This window comes from Hypanus sabinus, chromosome 29, assembly GCF_030144855.1.
Source record: "Hypanus sabinus isolate sHypSab1 chromosome 29, sHypSab1.hap1, whole genome shotgun sequence".
NCBI classification, from domain to species: domain Eukaryota; kingdom Metazoa; phylum Chordata; class Chondrichthyes; order Myliobatiformes; family Dasyatidae; genus Hypanus; species Hypanus sabinus.
The window spans coordinates 13,873,442-13,897,505 of record NC_082734.1 but is presented as its reverse complement, the minus strand read 5'-3'; the positions used below and the strand labels follow the sequence as shown (position 1 = coordinate 13,897,505).

Here is a 24,064-nt window from a genome sequence, read left to right as displayed (position 1 = left end):
GTATTAGTGAAGGCTATGCAAACTTGATCAAACTTTTAATGCATGAAGAGTTCTTTTAAAAAATAAAACAAGGATGGTAATTTCCCAGGAGAGACAGCACGTGGTCCATTAGCTCTGAAGGTCTAGCAACACCAAGACCGGGTAAAAAGAGCAACTGTTTAGTGTGCTCAGGCTCCAATAGTCCAGAAGTCTGTAAAAGGCAAAGCAAGTTTTCAGCAATTGGTATTTATCATGTTCAGGCAGGTGTTCAAGCAGACTACCATTGCCGAGTGACACTACCACATAGTAGGTGGTGAATTCTCGCAGAGCAAATGGACCTCACCTTGTACAAACCAAGCAACAGCATTTTGCTCCCAAAACTCCAGCAGTTTCAAAGCGACTGCATTGGTCGACATGTTGAACATCGCATCAGACCAGCCTCTTAAAGTGAAACCCCAACTTAATGCCGGTGGTTGCGAATTACGCATTCTTCCCAAATACGTTAATTCACATTGTTGGAGAGAGAAAATATCCCAGTTAGTTTTTAAAAAGTCCGTTTCTGTGTACACACTGTTCTGCTCCGCAGACTGACCAATTTGTACCTTGGAGATCTGTAACGTTGAATCAGGTTCAAGTGTCTGGAAAGTGCAACAGAAAACACTGAGTGCAAATAAGTATATTAATCATTTATTTACAAACAGTAAAAATTTGACCAAGCATTTATGTCCCCCAAGTTACAGAAACTACAAACGTGAAAGATTCCTTCCAGTCATTCCGGGATCACCTCTTCTTAAAGCCGTACTTTTTCCTTTCGTAGAACAGATCAGTTTTTGAGCTGCCAAGGTTAACAATTTTCGGACATCCATCTCTCTAGGAGACAAAAAGAAGAGGATAAAGCTGAACAAGTCACTGTCAATATGTAAATGGAGCCCCCATATGGAGATTTAATCACCAGTCTGTGCTGCAACAGATCAAGCAGTTAGGTAGAAATGAAGAATTCTATCTAATCACCGTGTTTTAAAATATTTTATGAGATCAGCATCAGTTCCAAATATCCTCAACCTCGTCCCTTCAGTGAAGCTAGGATGAAGATACTCGGACCCGAGTGCTGATCTTAGTAGATATTCTAAAACAGGAGAAGATAGAGCTCTTAATTTCTCATTCAACAAACAATCTGCTGGAGGAATTTTGTGGGCTGAGCACCATCTGTGTGTGGGAAAGTGGGGAGGGTGTGCTGTAAGGGACTGTCATTGTTTTGGGTTGAAAGCCTGCATTGGAGTCCTGACATAAAGTGAATTGTTGAGATTTGATTCCCCCCCCCCCCCCAACCCACCTCCAGTCCCAGATACTGCTTGACCCACTGAGTCTTTCCAGTAGATCATTATTTGCTCCTGATTCTGGCATCTGGAGTCTATAGTTTTAAAAATTATTTATTTATACAATATAGAACAGGCCCTTCCGGCCCTTGGAGCCCCGCTACCCAGCAGCCCCAATTTAATCCGAGCCTAGTCATGAGACAATATTTAATGACCAATAAGACCGGTATGTCTTTGGACTATGGGAGACACTGGAGTACCCATAGTGGTCACAGAGAGAACATACAGGTAGCTCCAGGAATTGAACCTGGGTCACCTGCACTGTAAAGCATTGTGCTAACCATTACGCTACTGTGTCGCCCCAAGTTGTTACTCTTAATTTCTAATTAGTTGGTTCTGAATTCGCCTGGAGAGTGAACACATTTAAAATGGAAAAGAGAGATGGGTACAAGCTACCAATATCCCCTGGGCACTTTGCATGGCTTGGTAGGTAAATGACACTGGGCTGGTTAGTGCCCATATACATCACTATGCAAAAGTCTTAGGCACATGTAAACAAATTATGTAAAGCAAAGATGCTTTCTAAAACAATGAAATGAAAAGTTTCTAAACACCAAAAATAATACTGTAAAGCACAGTAAACAGGACAAAAACTAAATGAAATCAATATTCCGTGTGACTTCCCTTGGCCTTTAAAACAGCATCAATTCTCTTAGGTACACTGTCAAGCAGATTTACAAGATAAATGGCTGGTATGTTGTTCCAAGCGTCTTGGAGAACTTGCCACGGTTCTGTTGCAGACTTTGGGTATCTCGCCTGCTTCTGCTTATCCAAGTAATCCCAGACAGTTGAGATCAGGGCTCAGTACTATCTGAAACCACAAAAAAATCTAGGGTGCCTGAGACCTTTGCACATTACTGTAAATGCACCTTTGTATATCTTGTTGCTGTTGACTCATTGCGACCCTATGGAGAGTAGATGTCCATAGGGTTCTCATGGCAAGATGTAGAAGCAGATTGCCAGGCCCTTCTTCTGCACAGATACTGCTGCTGTCCAGGTCAGGACCATCTGCCTCGAAGTCCAGTGCTGATGTCACTACACTGCCAGCCAACCCACCTTTGTATATACCAATTCTCTTATGAAGAGGGAAAATTATACTTTCAAAAGAAGAGTAACACATACAATATATTTCAAATTTTCTGTCCATTAGAATGCACCACTGGACTGTTCATCCAATTAGCTCCTAAAATTAAGCTCATTTTGGATTAGTACTATATGAAAACAACATTTTTGTCTGCACACCTCAGTAGATTCTCCTTGCTATTGAAGAACTAGATCACAATGCTATTTACAAGTTTCATTACTTCAGGTGAAAATTCTCTGCAAACTTACATCCTTTTCCTGGATTGTGCATTCTTTGCAGTAATAGGCATCAGAGACTCCTGGACCACCACAGATCACACATCGTCCCTGGTAGGACCCATAATTACATTCATCACAGATACGCACCAGCGTGCATGGTCTGACATATGAGTCACAGATCACACATTTACCATCACCTAAAAGAAAAAGAAATGAAATAGAGGTAGGATATTTCAAATATATTCACAAGTGATGGTTAAGTTTTATGAACAATTAAACTGAAGTAAAAGTAAAAAGCTTCAGACACCGATAATACTAAGCAGGTCAAGCAACCCCTATGGAGAGAAAATCAGCAAATGAACTTTCATCATGACTGTCAGACAACAGAAGTTTGGAGGTTCTGTATTATTGACGATAATTTGGGGAGGAGATTAAGCATTTGTTAGAAGACCAGAATTGCTCTTCGTTGAATAACACTGGATAGTACAATAGTATCAGACAGGTGAGAGGTTTTGCCCAAGTTTACTTTATTGAGGCTAGACGATGAGAAACTGGTCAACTAGTTGAAGGTTTGGAGAAGTGGTGGGAAGAGGGCGATGCAGGGAAAGGAAGAAAGGCTTCAAAACAGGAGAATGGTTTTAAAAACTTAATCCAATTCTTTACCTTCTGCCCATAAGGACATAAGAAATTGGAGCAGAAGCTCCTCTAAGATCCACCAAAAAAACCTGCCTCTTTGATCACATTTTTAACCATTCACTCTAGAGTGCCTAGGTGTCAAATTTCCTGGAAGCAGTCAAGAAATTAATTCCAAAATTGAATTTTATTTAAGGATTTGGGATTGGGAAAAGGGTAGGAGTAGTGGGTGGAAGTATGTGTTGGACCTATTATTGATACTGTTTAATTTGCTGAACCTGTCTCCTTTAAAGCAGTCTGCTTTCGTAGATGGATTTAGAACCACCCTGAACTCCAATAACTGAGTAATAAGTGATAAAGGCTGAAAAAAAGTAGAAAAATTTCCAACTTATAGCAACTCCAAATGGGAAGATAAAATGTATGATTGGTGTTGGAAAATGCCAAGCGCCAAATCATAAAGGGCTGGAAGCAGATATTAAATGCCATATCCAGTGAAGGTCGACGAGGTGCCATCACACCACAGTGCACAGGTACCTCGGGGGAAGCCAGGGCAATTCTGTAATAGGAGGATGAACTGGAACAAAGTTTGCCTTCTACCATTGCTGTGTTGTGCTCAATTGTTGCTTCATTGCTATTCTACCTTACAATGGCTCAGAGCATTTTGCTAAGTGCATTATAGGGTAGCAGAACAGACACCCAATTCCCAAAAGGCAAACTTGAACAAGGATAAAGCGAGGACCGGGAAGCTTCATGTTCCTCATCATCATTAAGGCACTGGGTGGCATAGTGGTTAGTGCACTGCATTACAGCACTAGCTGTAAGAATGGGGTTTGATGCCTGCTGCTGTCTGTAAGAAATCTGTATGGTCTCCCCAAGACTGCGTGGGCTCCCACTGGCTGCTCCAGTTTCCTCCTACATTCCAAAGACACACAGGTTAAGGTTATTAATTGTGGGCAAGCTATGTTGACACTGGGGGTGTGGCAGCACCTGAGGACTGCCTAGAAATCCTCACTGATTTAATTTGAAGCAAATTACACATTTTACTACAGGTTTCAATGTACTTGTGACAAATAAAGCTAATCCTTAATTTTTAATCACAAGGTCATTCTGACAGCAAAATCATCACTCAGCTTTGGCAGTTAGAGCCTTTTTGCTCTTCCGGCATTTTACGCTTTTAGGGATTATGGATTAAGTTGTCCCAACACAATAGTTAGGGACAGACTGTATCTTTACAGCTTTTATTTTACATTAGGAACTATTTCAGCTCCTAATGTGAAAAGGCTTCTAAAATTTGGCCAGACAACTTGAAATCACTAATGGAAATTTCAACAAAGCAACTTGGGAAATTATAAGACGAACAACAAAGCAATAAATATTGCTAAGCTGCTAATACAAATGCATTTAAGCTGCTTGGTGAAAAGGTCACTACTAGCAAAAGCAACAAGCATATTAAAAGAAATGGTAGAAAACTTTTTGGCAGCTCAGCCTGGATCTATGAAGCAAACAACACATTAAAATTTTATTTTGTGATATTTCAAACTGAAGTAATTAATCAGACTCCACAACTGCTGACTGTTCTGTCGAGTGTTTCCCATCTTTGTGTGTTTACAGGTTTCCTGTCTCCGCTGCTTTGAAAATGTTCTTAAGGTTGGTTCTAAGATTCTATACATATTTTTAAAACTCAACCCTTTTTAAAAAAACTGGAAAATGTGTTTTCATTCGATTACACTCCTTCATTTAGTCAACATGAGTCTTAAACAAAAACTCCTTTATATTTTCTTGCATCCATCTTAACGCCTCACTATAGAAGGCCATCGTTTCATGCTTATTCAATTCAATTAAATCTTAAATGATGTTTTTAATGACTTGAAGATGTCTCAAAGCGCTCTTCAGTGAATAAAGTATTTCTCCAAGCATGGTCAATATTGGGAGAGTTTACGCAAAAATAACCAGTATTAGGGCTTATTTTTTTACGGCCTGAAATGATGTATTATTAAATGCCAATGAACGCTTTCCAGGTTCATTGAATGGTTCATGTTTGTTCATAATTGGAAAATAAAATGTTTAAAACCAGAGGCAATTATCCCAAACAAATATATTACAACTGCTTTTGCTACCTTTTCTTTCCCTTCCCTTCCCCTTCCCCTTCCCCTTCCCTCAAGTAAATATTCATTTTGATTCTACTGCCAAGACCATTCAAGGAGCACATTCCAACAGCAGGAATTTAAGAGAATACAAACCTACACTTTAAATTTGGATACAATACACCAGCTCTTTTCTCAGGAGCTCAAAACTGTAACTCTTTAGGCCCTTATGTTTTTAAGCCAACCTCAATTTAGGGGCTCTTAAAAACCCCAATGTTAACAACCACTTGAACCTAGTTTTCTTTCATTCTCTACAAACTTGTCACCTTGCTGATTTCAGTGTCTTCCCCTTCCCCCAACAGTTGCTTTGTTGTATTGAGAGTAACAGATACTGGGCGTTGGGTGCAGAGTGACAGTTGGCAGGCTTACTGTCTATTCCAGTCTCTCACCTGCCTGACTGGACAACTGGTGCTCAGTTTTGCTTCAGGCCGAGTGCAAGCTATACAATCAAGCAGCAGCAGGAATGCCAAATGAACAGAAAAAACCAGCTTTTGGGTGACATATCTCTCGCTTTTAGGATATCCTGCAGTTAATCGTGGTCAATGAAATGCCGTTGAAATATGGTCAGTGTTATACAGACCAGCAAACAAGACAATCCATTTCCATATGTCAAAGTTCCATAAACAACAAGCGAGACAAATTACCGACAGTAACACACACACAAAATGCTGGAGGAACTCAGCAGGTCAGGTAGCATTGATGGAAAAGAATAAACAGTGATGTTTCAGGCCAAGACCTTTCATCAGGCCTGATAAATTATCAATTTTATTTTGGTGATATTGAGTAATGTGATCAAAATTGTCACATTTTGATCATATTATTCTTTCTTTTTGTATTTGCACTGTTGGTTGTCTCTTGCACACTGGTTGAACGCCCAAGTTGGTGCGGTTCTTCATTGATTCTATTATGGATTTGAGTGTGCCCGCAAAATGAATCTGTGGTGACATGCATGTACTTCAATAATAAATGTACTTTGAGCTTGAAGAATGAATCTTTCAGAAATGTCTATTCCTCTTTGAGTAATGTTATAAGATCTTCCATGTCAAAAAGAGACATATTAATGTAGGACATTTCACAGTCACTTCAGGATATCCCAAATTTCTTTACAACTAGATAAATACTAACCCATCTAATAAGGGAACCATGCAGCCAGTTTACACTGCAAGATTCCGCATGTCTTAGGACAAATGCCAATATGAATACCATGGATAACTTCCTTTGTTTGTTTTCCAAACAGTGCTGTGGGATGTCTGGCATCCACAAGACAGCAAGCAGGGGCTTGGGTTAGGGTGTCATCTAAAAGATGCTATTTCAGACAGTGTCGTAGTCCCTCAATATAATGTTTGAGAGATGATGAGGATTTTTGTGCTCATTTTAGAGCTCGAACCTTACTATAGTTTATTTCCTGCTAATCCATGGCAAGAAATCATCGGAGAGGCAGAGGAGATCTTTAACATCTCTGCCTCGTACAACGCAGCATTGTCAATGATGTCAGCAATGATCACCAGGCTTGGCTTTATATTTCTATATTCTGGATTGGACTCTCCATCGCTGGACAAGTAGATGGATGGTGAAAGGAAGCAGATTTTTGCTGGTGGTTCTCTATGTGGTAAATTCTCAATCTCACCTGTGCTATTAGTGCATGATATTGTTTGCATGCCTGAAGTACCAAAAAAGAATCAAAGCCAGACTAAGATATTTCTGAGTAGCACAGGCCTTGTAGTAAACTATCTGCTGATCTTGCTTCCCTGAAAGTAAAATGATGTACGTTAACGAAGATCAAACTAAGTAATAAGGATTTCCCAACATTCTGCAAGTTGGCTGGGCAGCATTTTTGAAACTTTGATTAAAAAACACATTACCTCTTCAACAAAGAGGAGTGAAATTTTCCATTATTTCATTCCAAGGATTTACGCTCCTAGCAGAACTTTGTTCTTTCCATCACCACTGCTGCGGTACAAACATCACTTCAGAACTTAGGGGTCCATCTACACAACTTGCTTTTTACGCTAAAATTCCATTCAAAATGAATAAGTAGCATTTCAAGGGCGTATTTACACAGAAATAGTGACAGGCCAGTTTGCTTTCATGCTTGTATCCCACTAAGAGGGAACATTTCTACTGTGAAGGTACTTATTTCTCAAATATTCCAGACCTAGACACATTGGTAATACCTTGATCAGAACATTCTGCCAAAGTGGTCCTCCCTGCCTTTGTGTCAAACTGCTTACAATTTTTTTAAACCTCAAAGCATGTCCTTCTTTCGTTAGCTTTATGTCCCTGTAATTTTCATTTTGCCCACCTTCTCTGTGTACTCACTATTTTCAGGCTTTCTTCATTGCCTTGTACAAATCTGTTTTCCCTCTCCCTGCTGATTGTGCAACTGCAGGAGGTTGCTTTTCAGAGAGAGAGATTAAACTGGGGCACTGTATGCCTGTTCGATGAATGCAAAGATCAATTAGTGCTATTCAAAGAAGTAGGGGAGTTGGATGGAATCATGGCCAACTTTCTTCCTTCAACCAAAACAAATTAAATGGTCATTCATCTGATTATGTATGTGGAATGTTGCCAAGAGCAAAGTGGTTGCCACAATCATCTGCATAACAGCTCAGAAAGCAATTAACTGACTACCATGCAGTCGGGGGCATTCTGATGACACAAGTAACACTATACAGGTCCAATTATTTTCTTTTTTCTTTAACATAGTCAGCGCTGAAGAGATCAATTTTACAGTGGGGAAGAGGATATCAGGCACAGCATCCTGATCAAAGGGGGACCTCTCAAAATGGATGAAAGCCAAGTCAACAAACTAGAAAATTATGGCACTAAATTGTGATAAATCGGGGTGGAGTTTCAAGATGGCGGCGTAAGCATCTGCCTTTTAGGCGCTCTTTATTTTTTTAACTATAATCACCCTTTAATTAGACCTTTTCGAACTTAATCATATGAGTTGCTACCTTTGATTGACCCTTTTTTCCTAAAATAATACTTGATCTAATCTTGTCAAACCTAAAATGGCTACAAGTAAGAAATCGGCTAAGGATCCTGTATCCATCGACGCAATTGTTGGTCTTTTGGACACTAAACTGGATATTAAATTTGCGGCTATGGAAAGTAAATTGGACAATAAACTGGATGCTAAATTTGCGGCTCTGGAAGGCAGACTAGAAGGTAAATTGGACAGTAAACTGTTAAGTTTTGAAAGGAGGATTACTTCGAAAATATCCGATCTTGAAGGAGTTGTTAAATCGCTTGAAACTAAGTTTCAGTCGCAGGCGTTAGAGGTTCAACAGCATGGAAATAAGATCACGACTCTTGAACAATCAATTTGTGAAAAAGCACGTACAATTGAAGTGTTAGAGAAGAAGATAGAGTCGACTGCTAAAACTTTAGATCAGTACAAGTTTAAAATTACTGATCTTGAAAATCGTTCTCGCAGACAGAATTTGCGCATCATCGGAATTCCCGAAAAAGTTGAGTCCGGTGATTTAACTGAATTTTTCTCTAAATTACTGTGGGAAATTTTCGGTGGTGAAGGTTTGAAAAACGAACCTGTTATTGACCGCGCTCATAGAGTTGCGAGGCTTTCGTCTGTGTCTGATAAACCACGAGCGGTGATTGTTCGCCTTCATTATCCTCGTGAAAAAGAGCTTCTAATTCGATTAGCTCGTAAAAAAGGTATGATCTCCTACAGAAATTATTCATTTCGAATAGTTGAAGACTACTCGTATGAAGTTATGAAAGCCAGGATCGCTTTTAAACCAGTGATGGCAGAGATTCATTCGTTTGGTTTTAAACAAGCTTTAATGTATCCGGCGAAACTTAGAATGGTGCTGCCCGACAACAGTCTACACTTTTTTATCACTCCTGAAGAAGCGAAGAAATTTGTTGAAGAATATCGATCCTCTAGTGCAACTTGAACTATGAGTTACATTGAAGATTTTTTTTTTGGAGAGAGGATGTTATTTCATTTTAAGTTTTAACCCTGGAAGTTGGGTTTTAACTTCTTATTTTGAACTATGGGTCTGGGTCTTTTTTTTTACTACTATTATTATTGCTTATAGATGCTGTTTTAATTTTTATTATATCCTTTTTTTATATACGTTTGTATTTTGTAATAATGAATTATTTTTTTTCAAAATGTCGTTTCTTCTTCCCATAAGTCTTTACTTTTTATAAGCGTTTATTTGCTTGCCTGTATTTAGAAATGGAACAAAGGTTTTGAATTCTTTTTCTTTAGTTTTTTTTAAATATGTTGTAGTGTCTATTAAATCTTTTTTTTTTATAAAAATATTCTATTTTGATAACTTTTTTACTATATTTTCTTATTAGATTGCTGAATTTATATTCATATTTTGTAATATGGCTTTCTCAAAATGTCGTTTCTTCTTCCCATAAGTCTTGGCTTGTGAAACGTCATCTTTGTATCTGAATATGGAATTTCTTTTTTAAAGGTGTATCACATTTTTAAACTTTAATGTGCATTTTTTTTATTAATGATCTTTCTGGTTTTACTATTTTAGTTTTTTTTTGATTTGTCTGATATGGGTGTGTATGTGTATATATATATATATATATATATATATATATGTAGGTATATATATATATATATATATATATTTTTTTTTGCAACTCTATATTTTAATTGGGGTGTTATATAGTTTTTTCTTAAAAAATTTTCTTATGGAGCTGCCATCTTGAAATGGGGGTAATATTAGTATTAGTTTATGCGCCTGCCGCTTGGCTTTTTTTCAAAGGGTGGGGGGAGGGGGGAGGGATCTTTTTTCATGCTTTTGCTTTTTATTTTTTTGCTTTTAGTTTATGGGCTGACTTTAAATTGTTAATATTGTTGAGGTGTCAGGATCTCCGGTTGCTCCTGAATCAATTTTCCTTCTTCCTAAATTGTGGGTTATGTGTCTTTTTAACCTTTTATGATACACACAATTAATATTGGTATGATGGATAAATCTATTAACTTTATCTCGTGGAATACTAATGGTTTAAATCATCCGATTAAACGTAAAAAAATATTTAAAGTATTCCATAGATTGAACGCTAATATTATTTTTGCACAGGAGACCCACATTAGGAGGGAGGATAATCAACGTTTTTTTAGGTTCTGGAAAGGTCAACAATTTCACTCAAATTGTACCGCTAAAATTAGGGGTGTGTCTATTTTTATAGACGTCTCAATTTCGTTTACACATTATGAAATTATTTCTGATCCACAGGGTAGATTTTTGTTGATAACTGGTTCACTTTTTAATCGGAAAGTTGTTTTAGTTAATATTTATGCTCCAAACTTTGATTGTCCTGAATTTTTTAAACGTTTATTTACTTCTCTTCCTAATTTGAATGAATATATGTTGATTATGGGTGGAGACTTTAATTGTTGTTTGAATCCTTCGATGGATAGATCTAAACCTATTCGAACTCTTCCGAATAGATCAGCTTTACTTATTAATTCTTTTATGGTTGATTCTGGAATTACTGAAATATGGCGGTTTTTGAATCCTAAAGGTAAAGAATTTTCATTTTTTTCACATGTATATCATAGTTATTCTAGAATTGATTACTTTCTTATTGATCATCGTTTATTAACAGATGTTATTGATTGTAAATACGATTCTATTGCTATTTCGGATCATGCGCCTTTGAAGTTATCTATCAAGATTTCGGATTCTTCTATCAATACTAGATCTTGGAGACTTAATGCTACTTTACTTCAAGATCCAGAATTTATTACCTTCATAAAACAACAAATTGACTTATTTTTTTCAACAAACTATAATGAAGAGATTGATAAAGGAATACTTTGGGACTCTTTCAAGGCTTTTATTCGTGGACAAATTATTTCATATTCCGCTGGTAAAAGAAAACAAAGATATTCAGATATAGCTTTATTGGTGGATAAAATTAAAGAAATTGATAAGATTTATTCCGTTACTCCTACCAAAGAACTTTATAAGAAGAGAGTTGAGCTTCAAATGGAACATAGTTTATTATTATCTTCTTCAATTGAGAATCAATTAATTAAGACTAGGGCTCAATTTTATATTCATAGTGATCGAACTGGTAAATTGTTAGCTAATCAATTAAAAGCTATTTCGACTAAGCGACAAATTATTAAAATTCGTAAACAAGACGGTAATTTAACTACTGATTATAAAGAAATTAATAACACTTTTCAAGATTTTTATAAATCTTTATATCAATCAGAATTTGACGGTGACCGGTTTACGATGGATAATTTTTTTAATAATTTGAATATTTCTAAACTGATAGATGAAGATTGTAGCTTGCTTGATGCTCCTATTTCTATGGATGAAATAAGAGAGGCTATCTCATCAATGAATTCAGGGAAAGCTCCTGGTCCTGATGGTTTTATTGTAGAATTTTTTAAAACTTTTTCTTTATTGCTTTCTCCTTGGCTATGTGAAATCTTTAATGATGCGTTTGTTAAGAAGAGATTACCTCAATCGTTTTATGAAGCTACTATCTCTTTAATTCTTAAAAAAGATAAAGATCCTACCTTATGTGCATCTTATCGCCCTATATCTTTATTAAATGTAGACTCTAAGATTCTTACAAAAATTTTAGCCATTAGATTAGAAAAGGTATTACCACAGATTATTTCAGAAGATCAAACTGGTTTTATTAGGAATCGATATTCCTTTTTTAATATTAGAAAATTGATTAACATAATTTATACTTCATCACCTACAACCCCAGAATGTGTTATCTCATTAGATGCTGAAAAAGCCTTTGATAGAGTTGAATGGACATATTTATTTAATGCATTGAGAAACTTTAATTTTAGTCCTAATTTTATATCATGGATTAAATTAATATATTATAAACCTGTTGCTTCTGTTCTTACAAATAATTATAGATCCTCTTTTTTTCAATTATCTCGTGGTACGAGACAAGGTTGTCCTTTAAGTCCTTTATTATTTAATATTGCATTAGAACCTTTAGCTATTGCTATTCGTGAGTCTCCTAATATTTTTGGTATTACCCGTAATGAGAAATTATACAAATTATCGCTTTATGCTGATGATTTGTTGTTATATATTTCTAATCCTAGTAGGTCTATTCCTGCTATTTTATCCTTGTTGGCTCAATTTGGTAGTTTTTCTGGTTATAAGTTAAACTTAGATAAGAGTGAGTTATTCCCTTTAAATGCGCAAACTTTATTGAGTGATAGGATGCCATTTAAAGTTGTTACTGATTACTTTATCTATTTAGGTATAAAAATCACCAAGAAATATAAAGATTTATTTGGACTGAATTTTTTACCTATGCTTCATCAAATTCAGCAACTTACTACTAGATGGTCTCCCTTATTTTTATCATTAGTTGGTCGGATTAATGCTATTAAAATGATGATTTTACCGAAATTTTTATATTTATTCCAAGCTTTACCAATTTTTATTCCTAAATCTTTTTTTGATAATATTGATTCAAAGATTTCCTCATTTGTTTGGCAAAATAAAAATCCTAGGTTAAGCAAAAGGCAATTACAAAAGTCTAAAAAAGATGGTGGTCTAGCTTTACCTAACTTTAGATTTTATTATTGGGCGAATAATATTCGTAACCTAATGTACTGGAAACTAGATTTGGATTCACCTGTGTGCCCACAGTGGGTAAATTTGGAATGTAGTGAGGTTAAGGGATATTCTATATTTTCCGTTCTTGGTTCTTTTCTTCCTATTGATTTAGCCAAATTCAATAAACAGATATCTAACCCTGTTGTTAAACATACACTACGAATTTGGTTTCAATTTCGCAAATTCTTTAATCTGAAAAACTTTGCTCTGGACAGCCCTATTTTATGTAATTTTTTTTTTAAACCTTCATTGACAGATCAAGCTTTTAGTATATGGAAAAGGAAAGGTATAAAATGTTTTCGTGATCTTTTTTTTGAAGGTACTTTGATGTCTTTTGATCAACTATCCAACAAATTTGAATTACCTAAATCTAATTTTTTTAGATACTTACAAATTAGAAATTTCTTACATAAAATTCTTCCATCTTTTCCTAATTCAACTCCATCGGATTTTTCAGATTTGATTTTTACTTTTAATCCTTGTCAGAAGGGATTAGTAGCTTTTATTTATAACATGATTATGAAGATACAGCCAGAAATATCGGATAGAATTAGACAAGAATGGGAAAAAGAACTTCGATGTAATATATCAACAGATAAATGGGAAAAAATTTTACAAATGGTTAATTCCTCCTCTATTTGTGCTAAACATGCTTTAATACAATTTAAAATTGTACATAGAGCTTATATGTCTAAAGATAAACTTGCCCGATTTTATTCGCATATTAATCCTCAATGTGACAGATGTCACTTAGAAGTGGCTTCATTGACTCACATGTTTTGGACATGTCCCACTTTACATAATTATTGGAAGGACATTTTTGATGTCATTTCCTCAGTATGGAATATCGATTTACAACCCCATTTTATTACTGCAATTTTCGGTATACCAAATGAAGATGGCAATCAGCTTTCCCCTTCAATCAGACGAATGATTGCTTTTGTAACATTAATTGCCAGAAGGTCTATATTACAAAACTGGAAAGAAGTAAATCCTCCTACTACATTTCAGTGGTTCTCCCAAACTATTTCTTATCTGAGTTTGGAAAAAATCAGAAGCACTATCTTTGATTCTTCAATTAAATTTGAAGAAACCTGGGGACCATTTATTCGACACTTTCATATGAATTAATTTGGCTTATTTCAGATCCTTTTCTCTACTTATACTTGTTCAGGTATGGAGTTCTGGAGTTTTTCTTGACACCTTTATATATTTATAAAGTGCTATTATTGCCCATGTTAGTTTTAGTTTAGTATTTTTTTTCATTATATATTTTTTCTCATATATAATTTCAATTTTTTTTTCTTCTTTCGACGATTATTTTTGTTTTTCATATATATTTATATAGACTTGATTGATTTATGTACCTTTTGTTGATGGATGTTTTAATAGGATATTATTATCCTATTACTAATGTAATCTCAAGTCTATTGAATCTGTAATCTATTCATTATTTTGTGTTATTTTTTTTATATATGAAATTTAATAAAAAGATTGAAAAAGAAAGAAATTGTGATAAATCTCTGCGATTAGATGGTTTCTGTCCTGAAGGGTTTTAAAAGTCGTATACAAAAGACCTACAGGTGGTGGGCCTAACAAGTATTTTTTCAAAGTTCCTTTAATTTGAGAACTGCCACATTACGCTGAAGGGAAGGAAGGAAGGAAGCTTTCCGAGTTTCATGGAGTTTAAGGCTCCAGAATCAAAGATGGACTGACCGAAGACCCTAGAACTGTTTAGCTCTGAGGGCCGATGATGGATAAGAGAGACAGAGGGGACAAAGAAGTCAGAGAGACAGATCCATGTTTGCAGATGACACAAAATCTGGCCATATTTTATGCTGCGTGGACAGAAGCATTAAATTGCAAAGAGATATTAATAGATTGAGCAACTGGGTAAAACTGTGCCAAATGGTTTTCATCCTAGGCAATGTAAGGTCATCCACCTTGGACCAAATAGGAAAGAACACAGGACCGTGAAATGTTGAAAAGCCAGCAGTGGTGACCCAGAGGGAATTGAGAACTTGTGTACATAAATTATTAATATATCACAGACAGAAAACAGTAGACTAATGGATTGTTGGCCTTTACATATAGAGGTTTGAACTTAAAGTAATGCTATGGCTATTGAAAGTCCTAGCTAGATCCCATCTGCAGTACCACGAACAGCTCTGGATACCAGACCTTGGGACATGGAGAAAGGTAGGGGTGCCACTGAAAAATTCCACTATGTCAAAACAAATTATTTTACAGGATTCTAACAACACATCTACATCAGACTAAATGACACTGGCTCGCCACTTGGCTTTGGAACACCTGGACAATAGCAGGACATATGTCAGGCTGGTGCTTATTAATTACAGCTCAACATTCAACACCATCTCCACAGTACTAATCAGGAAGCTTCAAAACTTGGACCTCTGTATCTCCATCGGCAAATGGATCCTTGACTTCTTCTTCAGGAGACCAGAGTCAGTGCAGATTGTAAATAACAGCTTCTCATCCTCAACACAAGGAAACATGCTTAGCTCACAGCTCTACACACGATTGCGTAGCTAGGCATAGCTCAAATGCCATCTATAAATATACCAATGACACCATTGTTGTTGGCGGAATCTCAGATAGCAACAAGGTGGTGTACAGGAGACACAGACCAGCTGGTTGGGTGTGTCGCAACAACCTTGCATTTAACGTCAGCATGGAAATGATTGCGGTCCTGGGAGGCGAAGTCGGAAGAACACACACCAAACCTGATTTGAAGGGGCAGTGGTGGACAGGGTGAGCAGCTTCAAGTTCCTGGGTGTTAACATCTCAGCTACCCTGTGCATTAATGTAATCACAAAGAAGCCATGTCACACTTCATTAGGAGTTTGAGGAGATTTGGTACATCACTAAAGACTCCATCAAGGGCACAAACATCCCCACCATCGAGGACTTCTTCAAAACGTGGTGCTTCGAAAAGGCGGCATCCATTATCAGGGACCTTTATTATCCAGGTCAATAGCTCATCTCATTACTACCATTAAGGAGAGGTGTAGGACCCTAAAGATCCATACTCAATATTCCAGGAACAGTTCCTTTCCATTTGAACAGTCCATGAATGCTACCTTGCCATTTCTCTTTTGCTCTATTTATTTACTTATTCTTTGTAACTTATGATTTTTATGTCTTACACTGCATTGCTGCTACAAAACAACAAACTTCACAACATATGTCAGTAATAATAAACCAGATTCTGATTTTGAATGCACAAAAATGAATCTTTTGCATAAGGGTCCACTGCAAAGAGAGAAGAGCTTTGAGCTTGACCACTAGAAGAACAGTTCAAGACTTGGCAGAAAGCAGGAGAAAACAGACACTTCACACACCAGCAGGATGCATGGGCTACAATTAAGCAATGGTAGCAATTTTCAAAATACAGAACACTATAATCTATGACTGTCCATAAACTGCTTAAAAATGGCAACTGCTCAGACAAGAAGAGAAAATTGCAATGGACAAAGTTTAAGTATGAATTTCCCAGCTGAAATAGAAAATGCCATCAACTACATGGAGGTCACAGTGTTCAACAACCCATGCACTGAACAGAAAAGGAAAATTACTGCACAGAGTTCAAAAGCATTAAGTATTAAAGGAGGCTTTCCAGCCAATGGCATCTCTGCCAACTACCAAAGTGACTCATGAGCTCCATCCCATAGCCCTTTTTCCACAGGCTTACAAATCGTACTTCTTCATATAGTTATCCAATTCCTTCCTGAAGGTCCCAATGGAATCTGTCTCCACTACAGCTAAAGATGACACTGTTAATTCCGGCCACTTACGATAGTCTCTTGTCCCAAGAACAATTTCCCTCCCAATTCACAACATTGCTAAGTGTTCTGTCATCCATAAATTTAGGAATTGTAACTCATACCATGAAATTGAATTGACTTTATTTCTTACATCCTTCATAGACATGAGTAAAAATCTTTACGCTACATCTCCAAAACTTTATAATAATTTATAATAAATAGTATGTACAACAGGACAGTCAATATAACATAGAAATACACTTGCTTCAGCATGAATTAATCAGTCTGATGGCCTGGTGGAAGAAGCTGTCTCAGAGCCTGTTGGTTCCGGCTTTTATGCTGCAGTACCATTTCCCTGATGGTAGCAGCTGGAACAGTTTGTGGTTGGGGTGACTCGGGTCCCCAATGATCCTTCAGGCCCTTTTAACACACCTGTGTTTTGTAAATATCCTGAATAGTGGGAAGTTCACTAAAATAAAGAAAAAAAGCCACGGCTCCTAAAGCCAACCCTGGGAAACACTGCCATTCATCTCTGACAAGTCTGAAAGATCATTCCCCCTTCTGTTAAAATAAAATTCATTCACACTGTTACTACTCACTACCCATTAAGCCACTGGTATTAGGGCAGCAATGAAGATCCTCCATCTCTGGCTTCCTTCATCGTGTTAGTAGCTTCCTCTCAGTTTTCACTACTGTCAGTCACACAAGTCCCAGATGGAGACTTAGGAATACCGTTGCACTCAGATGTAGAAGGATTCTTCATTGCTGTTTCTGTAACAATTTTGTTTTACTAGTCAGGGTTGTTAGCCCTGAGCCAAACCTCCGAACCTGGAGGACTGGTGGGTCACTCTTAGTCAAGCTTCTACCTTTTGACCTGTTTGGCATGGGCGACCCTACCAAGAGCCAAAGCATAAAGACCTGACTCAGCCAACATAGCTCTCCGGGTCAACGATGACAAGGTTGTGGTCCAAATCATTAATGCCACTTCTATCCTACATACCTCACTCCACTGATAGGCCTTTATATGGCACCTTATGAAAAGTCTTCTGGAAGTACATGTAACTGCATCAGCTGCATTACTCAACAAAATATTCTATCAAATTGGTTAAATATTATCTTTCCTTAGTAAATCTGCACTGGCTTCCCTGAATTAATTTATCGTCCTTCGGCTGAAGGTTTATCTCATCCGAGATCAATGTTTTTAAAAGCCATCCCATGAGAGAGACAGGGAGATGAGAGTTAAGTGACCAGTGAAAATCTGACTGTTTACCGAGATTCTGGAGCAAAACATACTGTGTGTTCTTGTACTTCTGAAGCAAGGTAAGAGCTCCTCAGCTTCATAAAACCTTCAGCTATTTGTTTCTTACTTCGCTATATGGTCAATATAGTGGTACAGATCATAGAACTGTATCAGTCTCTGCCATTTCTTGGGGTTCATCAGATGCGTGGAGAGAGGGAGCTTGCTCCATATTGTATGCCTAGGCTTGTGTACCTAAATGGCTAGAACTCAACATCCATGGTCGAGCCTGACCGATGGGAGGCCTCACTCACTCAGTGGTGCAGATAGCAAAGCTGTTACCCTACAGTCCCAACATCCTAGGGTCAATCCTGACCTCTGATGCTACCAGAGTGGAGTCTGCATGTTCTCCCATGACGACATGGGTTTTCCCAAGGTTCTCTGGTTTCCTCCCACATCCAAATACATGCAGGTTCATATTTTAATGGACCAGAGTAAATTGTCCCCAGTATCTCTCTATGACTATGTTGAGCTCAGTGGAAGGGACAGCTGTTGCCACTTGCAATGGAACAGACTGTCCCAAGGAAGGTTAATGTCTCTGCTCCTTAACCAGTCCAGTCAAATAGACGTAATTTTATCTACATCAATGACTTGGTGACAGCATGACAAAAAGCTACTTTGCTTGGATCGAGTATGCTGACAGCTGCACTAGGCAGGCTGACTGACTGACTACCATCTGCTAGTCAACTTCAGCAGAATCCACACAAATTACAGATCACCCTTTTCCTCTCGGCAAGTGTGACGCGAATATAAAACCAAGTGTCAGGTGGAAGGGCATCCGTCTCACAGGCAGCAACACCCCAGTTTACCTCAGATACGGGGCGGCACGGCGCTTTACAGTACCAGTGATCTGGGGTCAGTTCCTGCCGCTGCCTGTACATCCTCCCCGGGACCCGTGGGTTTCCTCCGGATGCTCTGGTTTCCTCCCACAGCCCAAAGATGCACACAGTCAGTAGGTTGTAAATGGTCCGGGTTAAATCCGGGGTTGCTGGGCAGCGTGGCTTGAAGAGTCGGAATGGCCTATTCCGCACGGTATCTCAATCAGTCAATGAACAAATAAAGTGGGTCTGCACACACTTAACTATCTATTTTCTCAATACAAACTCTTAAGAATCAGAAAAAAAAAGCATGAGAGGTCTGCAAAGCTCAAATTGGCGAGCACACCCACCCACCATTAAAACTTCTACTTTTGCCCCACAATACTGCAATGCCAATCATGCTTGCTTGGTAATGAGAACCCCCAACCCAAAATATTAAAAATAATCAATCTAGTGCCAGACAACAGTGGCAGCGCGATGGTTTACCTTAAGCTAATTAACGTCCACAGTTCACAGATCCTCTTTGGAATACCACCATCAGACAAGGAGAAAATAAATATCAAGGATTCCAAACAGCTCCACATTGCTGAAGAAAAAGTCAAGGAGGAGCTCCTTCATGACCATCTAAATTGGTAAGCACAACGCTTTACAATACAGGAGACTTGGGTTCATTTCCCCTGTGACTAGGCTAGGATTAAATCAGAAGATTGCTGGGCAGCTAGGCTCGAAGAGCCTGAAAGGGCTACTCTGCACTGTAGCTCAATAAATAAAAAATATATAAATGGGCAGCACTACTGCTGCTACTGCCTATAATGACCTTGTGATAGGCACGTACTCTGTGAATGTGGGTTGGGAGTGGACAAAGATGTGTCAGCCTGGGTATATGATCATCAGAGCAGCTTGCTGCAGGAACAAAGAAGAAACAGGTCACCTGGAAAGTGAGAAACTGTCTCTATCCAAGCTATATAGAAAAGAAGCAATGGGATGAAATAGGGATGTGCTATTGTACCCTAGCACTGTGACTGCAGCAAGGAGCAAGCAACATTTGCTGATTTTCAAATGAGGATGGGCAATGCACAGGCTAGAATTTTGCCAAGGTCACTGAGAGCTGTGCAATGTGCCCAACAAGATCTTGGGACAAGTGGATGGACGCAGGAAGGAGGGAGTCCTAAGACTTATTGGAATATCACCTCTATTACAAGGACTAAATTACGGAGACTGATTAACAAACTACAATTGAAATGACTAATTATGATTCAAATAAAGCTGTCAATATATAAAAGAGACCGGACGGCACTCAAATGCACAGATTTTCTTTCTCTCTCAACCAGAATTTGGCTCATTGAGTCTGCTCCACTATTTCATCATGGCTGATCCATTTTTCCTCTCAGCCCCAATCTTCTGTCTTCTCCCTGTATCCCTTCGTACCCTGACCAATCAAAAAATCTATCAACCTCTGCCTTAAATATAAGTAAAGACTTGGTCTCCACAGTCACCTGTGGCAGAATTTCACAGATGGAGGGTCTCGGCCCGAAACATCGACAGTGCTTCTCCCTATAGATGCTGCCTGGCCTGCTGCGTTCCACCAGCATTTTGTGTGTGTTGTTCACAGATTCACAACTCTCTGGCTCAAGAAATCCTTCCTCATCTCCATTCTAAAAGTATGCCTCTCTATTCTGAGGCCACGTCCTCTGACATCCTCTTCACATTTTTATGCAATGTATCGGTTACTTTGAGTTCTTGTTATAGAATGTCATGAAAGCAAACGACTCCAGCCAATGGATGCTTCTGAACATTTCTCTTTCATTTTGAAGACTCAGTCACCTGACTCAGGTACCACCAGAACTCCCTTCAGATAATACAAAACAGGGATGACGGAATGGGTAAATGCGAGGACACATGATGACCTGCATCTGACTTTTTTTTCCCCTTCACAGGGAAAATCGGATGCAGGTCATCATGTGTCCTCGCTGCAAGCAAATTCTAGCGAGGGAACAGCTCTCAGGAAGGTTAACTGCTCCTGCGCTCATGCATAGGTTACTGCAGACGAGTTCTGCTCCATTACACACAAATTGCTGCAAAAGAAAAATCAGATCTACCATTTTTTTCTAATTCACGTAGAGATGCTTGAGTTTTCCCTGCACCAGTCACAAGCATAAGGGTTAAATGTAGATAAATATGAAAATATAGATAACACTCCAGGAGATATTTAGAGGTGAATGCAGCGTGGCAGCGTCTTTTACAAAATTAATAATGACCTTGAGTTTTCAAGGCAGTTACCCGCTAGCCTAAATTAATATTTTGACAGGTCAAGGGTTGCAGCTGAAGATAAGAGGGATGCCAAAATGCCAAAGGAAGATAAAAGAAATGCAGAGGAAATGCTAACCTGTCATCTCACTGAGGTCAGCTCTTTCCTTTTGCTTCTATCAAACAAAAAACTTGTTTGTATCCTCTGCCTGGGAGATTTGTGCTTATAGCCTGGATTCCCATGGTGCACATACTCTGGTGTCAGGCAGACTAGGTGCCAACCAATGCCAAAGCTCATTTATAAAAGGAACATTTACTCAGGGACAAGTTCAATCCTTGCGGATTTGTGTTTCAAAAGTGGAATGCAGCCCAGTTTTTTTCCACAAAGTCAGCCTAAGCCTCAATGGGATCTTTACAGAGAAATGGTAATCGTGCTGGCTCTGGTACAGGGAGCAGTGAATCGAGTTTTCTGTGTAGTAATTACATGATGGAACTTAGAAAAATAAGAACATTGCCGGCTTGAATAAACTTTTGTTTGCATTCATTAAGCTCCAGCGACTTGCAATACTTCACCCAAATGAGACATCTTGGTCCAAATTTGAATTGTTTCTCTCTCTTGCTGCTCAATAAGGAAGCTGGAACACTTACCCGCCATTAAACATTCAAATTCAGAAAAGCTAAAGCAAGTTGCCAGCTTTTGATAATGTTTAAAAGGGAGGGGAGAGCTGGCAGCTGTGAAGGAAGGAAGGGCAAAGTTGTACGGCGGCTTTCATATCCTCATCATGTGCTCTGACAACCACGCAGGCAATAAATTACTTTTAAAATATGTTGACTCCTGCACTATAGGCCATTGGAGCAAGCAATTTGTTCAGAGCAAGGCTCTACAAATAGTCTTCAGATGAATGTTTTTTGTGTTTCTTTAGTGGTATTGGTTATAAACGTGGGGCCACGGACACCAGAAGAAACCTCCTGCAATTCTGTGAACAGTGCCAAGGGATCTTTCTCAGCAATCTGTGAGGATGAATGGGATCTCTGTTCAATGTTCTACCTTCCGAAAAGACAGCATTTCCTACAGTCCAGCACTCACTCAAGAATTAGCCAAGAAATATCTAAACACACAGTCCCTTTAAATATTGTATTACATTATAAGATTAATGTAGTCTTAAATTATAAGACCACTAGGATAAAGTTAGCAAACAAGAAATGCCCAGATTATTGATTGCCCTTTCTAAAAGAGAAAATTCATAGAATTAAAATAGTTGTGTTAATGAACTGAGATGGTGGATTCTATAATAACTTGAATCACTGAAGTAATGGGCAGAGAAAATTGAAATAATCATCTAGTCTTAGATGTTTAATCTTTTAAATAATCTTAAAAGATGATCTATTGACTTCAGCTCACTATAGGACTGAGAAATCAGCACTGGTGCAATGACTTTCTCAACTTATCAAAACTCAGAGGTACATACTTGTGAAATAGAGCACTGGACCTAGGCATCTGAAAGCAGCCAGTGCATCCCAGTTATTGCTTTCCAAACAAAAAACTGACCTGACACAGAAGAAAATTAAACCTCGTGATAAATACCAAAATAGATTGCAGTAACTTCAAATGTACAGCTAAAAAGTTCTTCAGAAATAACATCTCTGCTGTAATGACAAAACACGTTCCTTCACACAGCAAAATAATGAAAAGCAGATTTAAATAAAAAATTTTGATGGCGGGATAGATGCTAGACGCGTGGGTAAATAATGTGATAATTTATTTGCTCTTCTCCAATGGCATCATAGAATCTTTTACAGACACTGAAGGAGTTGGGCATTTGATTTATTGCTACATCTGAAGGATGGGGCTTATTTATGAGGAGAAATGCAAAAACAGAAACAATAGAGCTTGATGAACAGCTTCTCTATTTTGTCAACTTATGGCAGAAGCACTGGAAATGCTCTTGATTTTTTTGTTAAAGCAGAAAAGAGCTGTGAAATGTGGCAACCAATATTAAAATAACACCACATTAACTGTGTAAATTTAATGCTGTAATGTGGAATTTAATAAAGTTTCAAGCTTGCTGGAAGCATTCAAACAATTTCATTTATATAACACTGTGATATAATGAAATATCTGAAACACACTGCAAGAGCATAATAAGATCAGTGAAACTGATTGGTTTAAGGCCCTTCAGGGAGTGGAGACAGAACACAGAACAACATAGCTCAAGAACAGACCCTTCGGCCCAGAATGCTGTGCTGATTGATTAAATACCCTACTTAATTTTGCTGATGATACCACTGTTGGCCAAATCAAAGGTGATGAGGAACTTACATACACGTCACCTAAAACTGACCAACTTCTATAGATGCACAGTGTAAAGTATCCTAATTGGTTTCACCACAACCTGGTGTAGAAACACCAAAGTCCAGGAATGCAAAAGCCTACAGAAAGCCCTCCTCACCATCGAGCACTTTTACACGGAGTGCTACCACAGGAAAGCAGCATCCACCACCAAGGACCCCCTTCACCTAGGCCATGCTCTTTTCTCACTACTACCATCGGGGAAGAGGAACAGTTAGTACACAACCATCAGGCTCCTGAACCCACATGGATAACTTAACTCACAACTCTGAACTGATTCCACAACCTACAGACTCACTTCCAATTTTTTTGTAAACTCTATTCATTTCTTTATTTTCCAAGAAATGTCTGCCAAGAAAATGAATCCCAAGGTAGTACATACGTACTTTGATAATAAATTTTATTATGTCTAACTAAATTAGTATTCATATGCCTTACTAAACTTACACTTTCTGCCTATACAATGTCCATTTCCTGCACATTCACGTGTTTATCTAAGAATCTCTTGAATACCTGTCAT

The 24,064-nt window shown here is 38.0% G+C and overlaps 1 protein-coding gene and 1 long non-coding RNA gene across 2 annotated transcripts in view; one reads left to right on the top strand and one right to left on the bottom strand.

The window, feature by feature from the left end:
* Positions 1 to 650: 650 nt before the first annotated feature.
* The window catches only part of phf5a (PHD finger protein 5A), a 39,400-nt gene continuing 15,986 nt past the window's right edge, over positions 651 to 24,064 (bottom strand). The window contains exons 4-5 of the mRNA XM_059953722.1: positions 2,688 to 2,854; positions 651 to 849 (exon numbers count right to left, since the gene is read on the bottom strand). Coding sequence (XP_059809705.1) covers positions 760 to 849; positions 2,688 to 2,854 — 257 coding nt within the window. The 3' untranslated portion in view covers positions 651 to 759. The remainder of the gene's footprint in view (positions 850 to 2,687; positions 2,855 to 24,064) is intronic.
* Positions 14,576 to 23,255, top strand: LOC132383023 (uncharacterized). Its single transcript, XR_009508531.1, has 3 exons — positions 14,576 to 18,152; positions 19,457 to 19,579; positions 22,118 to 23,255. It is a non-coding gene; the product is annotated as an uncharacterized LOC132383023 (long non-coding RNA).